At 37.9% G+C, this 11,887-nt stretch overlaps 1 protein-coding gene across 5 annotated transcripts in view; it reads left to right on the top strand.

The window, feature by feature from the left end:
- Positions 1-469: 469 nt before the first annotated feature.
- LOC121527734 (polypyrimidine tract-binding protein 2-like) overlaps positions 470-11,887 on the top strand; it is a 28,017-nt gene continuing 16,599 nt past the window's right edge. For 2 of the 5 annotated variants that reach the window (XM_041814767.1, XM_041814765.1), the window contains exons 1-4: positions 470-595; positions 3,995-4,022; positions 9,974-10,034; positions 11,710-11,882. In XM_041814767.1, the coding sequence (XP_041670701.1) occupies positions 588-595; positions 3,995-4,022; positions 9,974-10,034; positions 11,710-11,882 (270 nt within the window). In that variant the 5' untranslated portion in view covers positions 470-587. The other 3 variants (XM_041814768.1, XM_041814766.1, XM_041814764.1) reach the window with 3 other exon arrangements.

Raw genomic sequence — 11,887 nt, 5'->3', positions numbered from 1 at the left:
AATGTAGAAAAGTGCAATAGAATTCCCACAAAATATTTCACAAGTAAAAGAACAATTACTGATATCAGTACCTGAAAATTGTGCCTAGTTTGATTACAGCAGTTACTCTCAGCCCCTCGAGCTACTATTAGCCTGAAATGTAGATGGTGCAACCCGGGGTCCTCTCCATGGGAATTTGATGGACATACTGTCTGTATCTGCATTTGAATGCACATCATGGTACCTTTTTTACATTATAAATGGTCATTTTGATTGCTAGAATAATTTTGATGTGCCCTGCCACACAATTTGAGGACCACTGGCCTAGATATAGTCTAGTTTTTTGTTGCCAACATTCGGCTCCATGTATTGTGTCTATTTGTTTGGCTGTCCCTTTACACATTTCACCTAAGTAATTCCTGATCCATTTTTTTGCTACACAGTGCACACCAGCTTCGGCATTTTCCGCCTGTTTCCGCCATTGCTTCGTGTTGCATCTTCACACTGCCTCCATTTTGCTCTCATGTGTATACGTGCGTGCGCAGTGTCGATGTAAAGTGGAGAGACAACAAGGCTGAAAGCGGATACACAGAGAAATTTCTTCAGAAATGGACGGGTAATATTCTACCAGCGATTATGATTTTGTATTGTGTGTCTGTTATTTCGGTAAAGTGGTGCATTTGGGTATAAATGCGTCGTTTTACGGGGAAGCTAAAGAGGAGTTGTACGCTTCTGTTAACGGGTTTCCATAGCCACGCGCTCTTTCATCAAGGAAGTGCCTAACGTTAGCATGCTAGCGCAACTTAGCGAATGGCTATTAATCACAGTAGATCTATTTTTTCTTGTCTGTTATGAAAATATTTCGAATAAGACGACGTCTCAGGGAGACGTGTTTATTATGCATCATAATTTAATATTTGTAGTTTGCAACAGGGTGCTATAGAAGGGGCTAGTTAACTTTAGCAACCGTTATGCTAACTAATGTAACGTTACAGTAAGGTGAGTCCTTTGTGTTGAGCTAACTGGCTACAACTGACCATACGTGTCCGTCAAATCAAGTGTTTTTTTTACAACAGACATTAGATGCTCCCGGGTTTACATAATTATGGTTCAGTATCGCCAAAACAAAAACGTACTTTATAATGAAAGTCACCCCTGTGCTAAATGATATCCCTTTTGTATTGCGCATCTTTAGGTTAAAACACTTCATCTGCAGGCTATAAGATGGACATGAAGTACACTGGGTTTTTCATTTAGATACTGTGTTTTTGGGTTTACAGTGCATTAGATGTGCATGGGATAAACGCATTTTTAAGATTAGATGAATCATGAGTTAGCCCTTCGGGTAACAGGCGGTTGGAAAAGCATTAACATCGTAAATATATGCATAATATTCATGTTGATCACTTCAAAAAAGGATAACATTCAAATAGCCACACACTAATACTAAACAATTTCATAACCCTACCAACATCACAGTATGTCCTTGGGAAATATTCAAATTGAAAAGGCTGTTTTTGTGATAAAGATCTGTGACAGCCAAGCATTATAATAATGAGTTTAGGTAGTGCAGACTTCTGGCTGGAGCTGTCACTTTGCCAGATTTTTGAATTTCAATAAAATTAGGGGTGGACAATATGGAAAATTTTATGTCACAATATTTTAGTTGAAGGCTAATTTGTAAGTTACAAGGTTAATCAAGTATTAATGTAAGTAAGTATGAGTATTTAACATTTTTGTCCCAATTCTGGATATATATTAGGGAGTCAATTTGTACTTTTTCCACCACTTTAGAATTATGATTTGTGTATCCTCTTTTTTGTGTCTAATGTATTTTAGTGTTCATCAGGCACATTCTACCACAGTGAAATTTATTTTACAACATGTTAACCATAAGAGATGAGATTAATTTCTGTGACATGATTTTATTTTTAGTGCGGTCTAAATTTTTATTCACCAAGGGGTTGGTAAAACGTTTATTAAAGAGCATGAAGTGGGGAGGTGACAGTGTTAACTGCCTGCTGCACATTGAGAACGGGAGGAGAGAGATAGCGCTTCAAACAGCATATATGTAAATAAAAGCTTTGAGTTCAATGATTACAGTGTCTACAGCATTTTTGAATAACGACAGAGGTCTGAACTTCGTGGACATAACCACCACCCTTGCAAAAAGGACTGGAGTTTAAAAGTTTCACTCATTATGCCATTATCCTGACTGATAATCCTCATATGGAGGGGTAAGAGATGTCAAACACAGAGGGAGCATACTAATATTGGCTGTAGTTATTATAACATCAGGATCAGTTCTGCCTCTGCTTCACTCACATCAGCTGACTGAACTGTGTCTCATCTCCACTGTTTCACTCTCAGCGGATCATTAGGGGTCTCTTGAGATTGCCAAAAAAATGTGCAATCTTTGTCCATACTATCACGTACGATTCTATTAAATATCGAACATACAAATACCTGTTGCAATACCATGGTAATAAAAGAGAGATCTCCAGGGTGCCAAATCTGGTTAATTTAGTTATTGTTCATTTCCAACCTGCTCGTAAGAAAGTGTGATAGTGTATTGTTGTTTTTTGTTTTAAAATAAAGGAGATAATGTAGTGCCTATTTATAAACATTTACTAAATTTAAACTTAGTACGTATTTAAGTCATTTTTAGATTTTAAATATCACTGTGAAGCCCTCTGACAGCGACTCTGACACACAAACACGTATTAGGAGGAAAAGAAAATGAGTGAAGGCAGTTAGAAGGAGCGACTCGTTTCTTCACAAACTTTACTAATAAACTCACCACATAGTACCTTAAATGTCAACTATTTCTAATGATGCTGAAAGATAGTGTGTAGCCAACACAGCAAGCCCCAACTGTATAACTTCTGATTAAACGAAAGCTCGCCATGTCAAGCTACTGTGATGGACAGCTGTGCACTCACAAAGCTGAAACATAAACAATCAGCACATTTATGCTGTTGACAGACTGTACATTAAGAAACTCAAGGACAAAATGCTATTGTGGGCATCTGCTCAACTAGGATTGGCCTTGTGTAGTTGAGCGTCTGTTGGAGCTTCAATGCTGATGTGGCTGCTACATACGATGGCAGCAGTGTCACCTGCAGCCTACATGCAGAAGACACAGAGTCTGCCTGCACAGCGCTCAGTTCTCAGTTTTATGACTGCTGATGGTGTTTTTATACAGACTTGAATGTGAATTACTCACAGGAGAAATTATGTTTGAGCTGTTGTTATCATAAGAGGCGGGCTAGTAAGTTCTGATATCATGCCATCACTGAAGACACATTTTTAATGCATAGTAAGGATGCATGTTGTAAAGTGCAGTATGCCAATTGTCCAAAACAGATTGTTAACATGAAACGTAAACAGGTCCTCTGTCTGCAACAGACACTAAAGCACATGTGTGAATTTTAATGAGATGCTAAAGGCATCTTACAAAACTTGTTTGCAGACTGGTGAATGACAGATACCGGTGTAGTCACTGATGGAGGGTGGAGCACAGCAGGCAGAAGGGGAGCTCTAAAGGTGCATCAAACAGAAGCCGGCACCTTCTTGCACATTGGCTAGATCATAACAGCTGTGAAACATTCGAAAATTTTGTGGCATTTCCCTGAATCACTGCCTTGTTTGTAACTAGCTGTGCTCATTCTTCACATAAGCTCAAAACTCTAATAACCACCACTATTTTTTCGTCTTTCTCTCCCTGCCCTTGGCAGTGTTAGGTTAAAATTATGTGTTTTTCTTATCTAACTTTAAAAATGAGTAGCAAATTGTGACAACCACAGTGCACAGTATGAATAAAAAACACTGTAGAGTTTTGTAAATGTTTTTTTTTATACATTTCTGTGTTCATTCACTTACATTGTTTTCAGATGTGTGATGTAGCATGATAAAAAAGTCAGATGGTATCCAGATAAGGTGCTTCTACATTTGATGTACTTTTTTTTTTACTTGTAAAACCCTCATGTAACCATATGAAATGGTTGTCTTTCAGCATCAGTGATGTTGCAGTTGGCGTGAAGGTGAGTTCACTGCTTTGATTTTACTTATTTACTACAGATTGAACATAAATATTGTTAATGTCTGTTGAATGATACAACAACATGAGAAAAAAAATCTTTGACATCATTGAAACACAGTTGCATGCACAGTTGTTTGGACTGTAGAAAGAAAAAAGTGCCTTTTTTGGGATGTCAACAACTACAAACCTAAAATAAATAGTTTAAAGCAGTGGTTCCCAGTCTTTTTCTGCTAGGTTCCCGTTTGCTGATGAAAATTATTTCATGTGTCCCCCATGCAATCCATCAACATATACATCAGCATAAACATATATTCATATCCTCACAACAAATGTTAAAGGGGTAGGTAGGAAAAAGGAGTGTGGAGCTCTTCATTAACTGTCTTTTACATGAGAAGCTGAAGGCGAGATATAAACCATGATTTGTTCTTGTCTTTGTTTAGTAGTTGTGACAGGACAGCTGGTGTAGATACATAACTAAACCTACATTTTCCTGGAAGTCTTCTCACAAAATTTGCCATGCTTTTCAAATCAGTGCAAAACAGCACTCATTTTTTTTTTGGGTGGCACCGTGGTGCTTACTTAAAGATAAGAGTATGAAGAATTTTCTGCACTGAAATCATGTTTGCAGCTAATGAGACTTGAGACAAAGTTTAGGGGATTTTTTTTATCATGGCTGCTTTGAGCTGTTTATGATGTTTGACCTGCATCAGCAGCAAACGAATTGAAGTAGATGTTTATAAGCCAACAGTCAAAGGTACTGCATTTTAGCTTTATTTAAATCCCAATTTGGATCTGTACTAAATGGATGGCAGTCCAATTCTAGAATTAAACAACAGCGCACACGGTGTGTTTCTCTCAGCAGAGTACACCGTAGCATTAACCACAGGAGATCAGCTCAGTTACCTCATCATTCATCAGTCACATATTTGGTTGGTTTCCAATCACTCTGTTTCAATCTGTGTGACTATATTTTAGGCCTTAACCCACTGAGCCTGACGCCGTCGTGTATGACAAAAATAGACACTTGTTATTCAAAGTTAAATTACTTTTGAACCATAAATCTTAGCTGCTTACTTTTTCCTCTGAAAGCCCCCATTCTGCCATTCTAATGAAGTTATCCAAGCCGTTATAGCGCTTACACAACATTTTCTAGCAGAACTTGGGAGAATTTCTGGAGTCTTTAAAGATTCAATCCACACCAGTAACTTCGATATTAAACATGTTTTTCCATTCTTTAATTGCTCCGGTCGCTAGGGGCCAATTCCATTTGCCATATTGTCTGTTCATATCCCAGAATGCATTGTGACTAGGCTGTGACATTTACTGGCTGGTTATTTTGTTGCCACATTATGCTTTGCCAAACGGCACATGTGCAAAATCTTAAAACTTGAGGAGAGAGCCTGAATGACTCATAATGGAGAAAAGGAGACACAGAGAAGAGGCTGTGACGAGGCCCTCTTTGTCACTGCATACAAGCACTGCTTTGAATAATGACTCAAATTCTTAAAGCAGAAGGACCTTTTTTTTTGTAAAAATGTGAATATTTTGAAGACTTTATGTCACAGAATGTTTTTTTTTTTTCACCTTTTGATCCCAAAGAGATGGGAGAACAAGTTCGTGCACAAAGCCCCTTTGCAATTATTGTTTACTGTGTGTAATACATAAAAATCTTTGAGATTTATTTTTTGTTAGTTTTCTTCTTTTGTCTTTATAGTCTCATAACTTTTTTTAAAATAAGATTTTTATTGCTGCAGTAAACATCTTCCTAAAGCCAAGGTTGTCCTGAAAAAAATGTTCACAGCTTGACTGTGGACCACAGGGTTGATGTTTTACAAGCTTTTTAAGATAAAAAGTCCAGGGGAGACAAGGTGGTTTAAAAATAAAATATAACTACAATTTAGGGCTGCTTGATTGAGGAAAAGCACAGTCACATTTTTGTAAATTGTTTTGAGATTGTGATTATCAAACACAGTTTCTCATTGACTTTAGCAAAACCTGCATCACATGATTGAATCACTTAACCACTCTTGAAACTTTGAAAAACTAGCAATAAATGAAAATTGTGTATAACAAATCATAAATTTAAAGAATAATGACATAGAATCACAATGAACACAGAAAAGAAACACTGTCATGGCCAAAATAATACGTAAAGCACTAAAACATTTACCACAACAAAAACAGTGTAGCATGCAATGCTGCACAGTAATTATTTCATCATGATTATTTTGATTTCGTGATCATGGGAAGCCAAAATTGCGATCTAAACCCCCAGAAACCCCATGGATTGCCAGGCACTACTACTACTATTCTAAAAATAAATATAACATTCCAAGTTCTTAGGATAATCCTTGAAATACTTTCATTTGTGAATTTGTTTCAAACTTCCATAACTTGAACAGAAATATATTGGGCTTGTGTCCCTACTGATCACCAAACCTGTTTTTTTGTGTGTGTACGCACTTTGTTGTTCCTGTTACCTAACCTGATTTGTTTAGTGCCAGCTGCATTTCTGTCTGCACAAAACCAAGTTAGTCCTCTCTCAATAGAAAACAGAGCAGTCATAAAATACTGATTTTTCTGATATGGCTTGTCACTTCCATCCTGTATATTTTATTAATTTTTCAGTGTCATTGACAAAACAGCAAGGGCTGCCAGCTGTTGTGAGAAAAATCTCTTCATGGATTCCTGCACCTTCTGTGTGCTCACATTTTGGCCCTATTCAGACAACTTTATTACCCTTAAAATTTATTTATGTCTTAGCGCTGAAGCAAGACTTGCAACATCTAGTTTATAGTAACCATAAAGAATGTCAATGACGAAAGAACAATTGGTTTAAATTCAGCTAGACAGAAACAAGAAGGGTGTATGAAGCTCTTATAAAGTTGTGTGGGTAATAGGTCCCTAGTCAGGTTCCTCTTCATCCCATCAGTCAGCTTTAAGAGCAGAGGGAGCCTGTCAGCTCCAGCAAGTCTCCTGGGACCTTGTGTAGCTTGGGATAAAATGACAAATCTTGACATCTTAAATTCAGTTAGATTAAGCCTACACCAGGAGAGGAGGAGCCAGACCTTTCCTCTGCTGTTTTATGTCCCTTTGCACCAACTCCTCTGTCTTCTTTTTGGCTGACTGCTGAGGTCAGCCCCACAGATGGCTCTGTCTGTGTCTGAGTTAGTGAGTGATGCTACTTTCACTCTCAGAGTCATACCATACAGAGTTGGGTTTACTTGTACTGAAAGCCATCGGCAGTCTCCACTGTGGTAAATAGAGCCATACATACAGAGTTGCGCTATGGGCGGGGTTTACTTGTACTGAAAGCCCTCGAATGCAGGGCTCGACAGTGCGAGTGTTTCACTTGCATTTGCGCCTGAAAATAGGTGTGTGCGAACTGTAGATAATATCTAGGGGCACATGTGGGCATAAGAAAATCAGCCGAAGGAGAGATCCACCCAGGCGGGCCTCACTTTGAGCATTTTTTTCTTCTCTGTCTTTCTGTACATTAGACTGGTTTGTGTATGATTAAAATGATCAAAGTATGTATATACAACGCTGTCTAAACATAAACTTTGCCTGGTCTTCACACCTTAGTAAATTAACCCTCAAGATATCCTTTTTTTGGAGATCGGTGTCATCCGTGATTAATTATGTGCGCACAGTGTCGGCTTTCTCTCTCTCTCTCTCTCTTTCTCTCTCTCTCTCTCTCTCTCTCTCTCACACACACAGAAACTCTGATTACATCTTCCCCATAATTTCACCTCCTGTTCTGCATCCTCTCTTGTCAAACATCACTTTCTACTATTGTTTAGTTTATTTATGATAAAACTCATAAATAAACTTTATGATAAAACTCCGTAGAGTTGCCGTGCTGGTTCAGATCGAACTTCCTCACGCAAATCAGCCGTTTTGATTTCAGGTTGTGGTTGAAGAAAATAATGAGTATGATTTATGGTGTTTCAATAAAAGAAAGGCTACTGCTGCTAACACTGAAGCAGAGACACAGTGAGGAAGAGAAAGTAGCAAAATGTATGTGCTGCTGTCTGTGAGGGAAGGAGAGGGATGCAGGGGTGTGTGTGTGGGGGGGGGCAAGAGCAAGGAGATAGCTAATAAAGTAGGATTAATGTTATGATGAAAATAAGGTACCTCAAGTGATGACCATTATTTCTAAATAAAAAACAGATGGGGAAAAAAAATTATTGCAACAAGGAATATGATCATTAAAAGCATTAATCATTTTTGTGATTTTCTTTCCAACAAAGCTAGTTTTGGTCAATGTCACAGGTCTGTGGTAGTTTCTGGCATGTTATCCTTGATAAGGACTTAATAACAACTAAGAATTGTGTCTTTGCAACTATCTCAGGCTTTATAGAAAAAAACTTTTTATTTTTTATTATTGTAGTGATATATTTTCCTAGTTTTTTCAGGTAATTTTATATAAATAATGTTAAATGACTATGTCTGGGGGAGGCGGGTCAGTAGTGTTGGGGGTCCTCATACCAGAGTCTGCTAAGAGTCAGCATCCATGACCGTTTTAAGCACAGGGACAGAAGTGTATCTAAGTTAATTATTATTATTATTCAGAGAATGTTTCAGGATAGATGGAGCTCTTGTACCCACGATTACTCAAGATAGCCTAAAAATCAGTAACATTAAAGACAAAGTTAAATTGCAATACTTTTCCAAAACTTGATGATTTTACCTTTCTGTACATTTTTTATACAAATTCATTAAATAATTTTGCTTTTAAATGTCTATTTGCATCACATTTATTATGGAAAAAAAAACCATTCAGTTTTCAGAAATGGCTGCCTCCACTGCTGGAAATACCTCAAATATAGCTTTAGCAATGAGTCCATTTTACTAGAACTGGACCACATCTCTGTATGAAAAAAAGAATAAAAACAGCCCTTAAAGCTTTTCATGTTGGGAAAGATGTTTTCACTCTTCTGCTTACCTGCTTTGGCATGAGTATGTGATTGGGAATGGTTACTTGTTGTGTGAATGCTTGTATAGAATTGGCTGCGAGTGGAAAGATAAGCTCAGAATTGGCCACAGCTGAACTTTTGTCAAAACTGGACATTCTTTATAAAAACAAGCACAGGAAGCAACACTAAAAGCTTTCCGTGACAGAAAAGATGTTTTAACTCTACTACTGGTCTGTTTCAGTATGGGCCTCCGATCATTGCAGTGGGCTTCTCCGCTATATCCAGGACTTGCTGCCGTATTAGCCGTTAGCTTGGATGTTGCTGTAGGAACGCCAGTTTACTGGGGCTACAAGAACTGGGCCACATTTCTTGTTAAAAGTAGAGCAGAGAGCCATACACATTTTTTTTTTTCTTGGCAGAGAAGATGTTTTGCACGTCTCCTGTAGTGATGTATCCCCTCCCTGCACAAAGTAACGCTAAATTCCATATAAATAAGGACGGTACCAGGTTGTGTAACATAGCTTTTATACAAAACATTATGTAAAATTTAGTCATTCTTTCAGTTTTATGGTTTATTTATTGTCCCCCATGCTTCATTTAGAGTTTGATTTATTTAAGAAATGTTTTGAAAAAGCAGTGTTATTTATTTTATTAGCTTTCCCAGATGTATGTCAAATATATTCATGCAATGGATATGAGCCAATCTGATGTGTCAGGCTAGCTGTTTCCTGCCGACAGGACTATATGTTTTAAACTTTTGGGATCCTTCATTTCTTAACCCACAGACATAAGGGATAGCACAATTACACACCACAACAAAAAAATCATTGTGCAAGGAAACACAATTCATTCAGGCATTTCAACAGGCATCCCAGATAGTTGTGGTCAGGCATATACTACGTTTTAACCTAGTCTTGTTGTATCTTTAAACACCTTTCAGAGAGTATTTTTGTCTGTCTTAAAAAAATGAAAGTATTTCCCACCATCATTTCACAGCTTTTCCTGACGTCTTGCGTTTGTCCTTTTTCCACAGAGAGGATCAGACGAGCTGAGTATGTACAACAGTCCCAACTCTGGCATGAGCAGTATCAGTGGTGAGTTCGTTCCGACCACCCCTGAATAGGGAGGGGATGACAGAACTTGCATGAGGCTGCTCAATCAGCAGAAATAGTCCAGATTAAAAAAAAGTCATAGGATCAGTCGTTTATTTCCAAGTCTGTGTAAGTTGAATCATTTTCTTGTAGGAGCTATTTAGTGTCTGAATAGCATCACGCTCCACAGTAGGTGGGCACCCACACACCACAGCATGTGACTGGAACAGACATGGTGGGTACCTCTGCATTTGAATGCCTCCTCACTGTTAAGATAAACTCAGAAACATCTCAAAGAAGTCTCCAGAATCATGGTAGACAAAGAACTGCTCCAAAGAAAATACAAAGTTAACTATTAGACATAGGCTAGTAGCAATGTTTAATGCATACACAAAGCTTTTGAAGTTCCAGTCTGCTTGTGTAATAAAACATCCCCATCTTTGCTACTGTCACCCAAGGGTCCTGCCACATAAAGTCAAGGTCAAGACTCCCAGACTCAGCCTCTCTTTAAGTAGATCAACAGTACTTTTCTTAGTTAATCTGAAATAAACATCCCTGCAAAGACAAATGGAAGGCTCTTCAATGCAGATTTACCACACAAGGATTGGTAACACCATGCCTTTTTTCTAATGATAAATGATAGGTGTTTTTGTGAGCCGGTAACAACAACCAAAAATGACCCACACCTGATGGCCGATACCGACAAGATAACTGATAATTTAATTTTTATGATTGTTGATTTTCAGGGGATGCACACTTGCACATAAGTTTGGTGTAGTCTGTGGTGAAACTTTTGTTACTGGTGCTGTCAAATGAATGTGAGGAAACCACATCAAACAGAGCAGGCAGCGATATGTCTAAGAACTAATGGCAGATCGTGAGACTGTGAGGTAATGTAATAACAGCTTTAATAACAGCATGAGTCTGAATCTTCAACAAGGTTGTTCAGGTAGTGTCACACCTTTTTTAATAAAGTTGAATAAAGCAGCTGTTTTAAGACATATTGAATCTAATTTGCTATGTGCTAGCCATCATGTGTGGTCAAATCCAAAAAACTGGTTGCAGTAACTGTCAACAGGCGTTCAGGAGGAATTTCAAAATAAAAGCGTAGCTTTAAGGTGATAGTGTGGATTGATGTTTTCTTCTATTGATCTGATTGGATAATTAATTAACGAATGCAAAGATATGCATCAATGAATCGTAACACCCCTACTAGTTCAGTGATCACAGTACGTAACTGCTTTACTTGAATCTTAGTTCTAATATTGTTTTCTGCTACTCTTTCAAGACAAACAACAATGGAAGTCATCTCTGATTGTGTGTTAAAATTCCTATATCATTATTTACATTAAAAAAAAGGTCTTTTGTTGTCTTAGTCATAAACCTATTCATCTGCCTGTATTTCTCTGTGCCAGATGTCAGCTACAGTCCAAAACAGAATGCTATGGAAAAAACAAGCCCCTCTGTTAAAATAACAGACATATTCTTAATTACCTTGCATACAATGCAGCTTTAAGGTCACTTGTCTGGTTAACCCAAATAATCCAGGAGTACAACATGTAGAATAGTTTCTATATGTTGCAAATTATGAAATATTTCAGGTCATATCCTTTCAAATTCGTGTGGCCATCATTATTTGGATTTGCACTGTTAATTGATAACCATGTGAATATTTTAGATGGGACTTCAAATGGCAGCGACAGCAAAAAGCTGAGGGTGGAAGAAGCCCCACCATCCCGCGTGCTCCACATCAGAAAACTGCCCAATGAAGCCTCAGAAACTGAAGTCATTGCTCTTGGTCTGCCTTTTGGTAAAGTGACCAATATTCTCACCCTTAAGGGGAAGAACCAGGTGAG

Source organism: Cheilinus undulatus, linkage group 19 (assembly GCF_018320785.1).
Source record: "Cheilinus undulatus linkage group 19, ASM1832078v1, whole genome shotgun sequence".
NCBI lineage: Eukaryota > Metazoa > Chordata > Actinopteri > Labriformes > Labridae > Cheilinus > Cheilinus undulatus.
The sequence above is the reverse complement of the archived record's forward strand: the minus strand, read 5'-3'. Positions and strand labels throughout refer to the sequence as shown.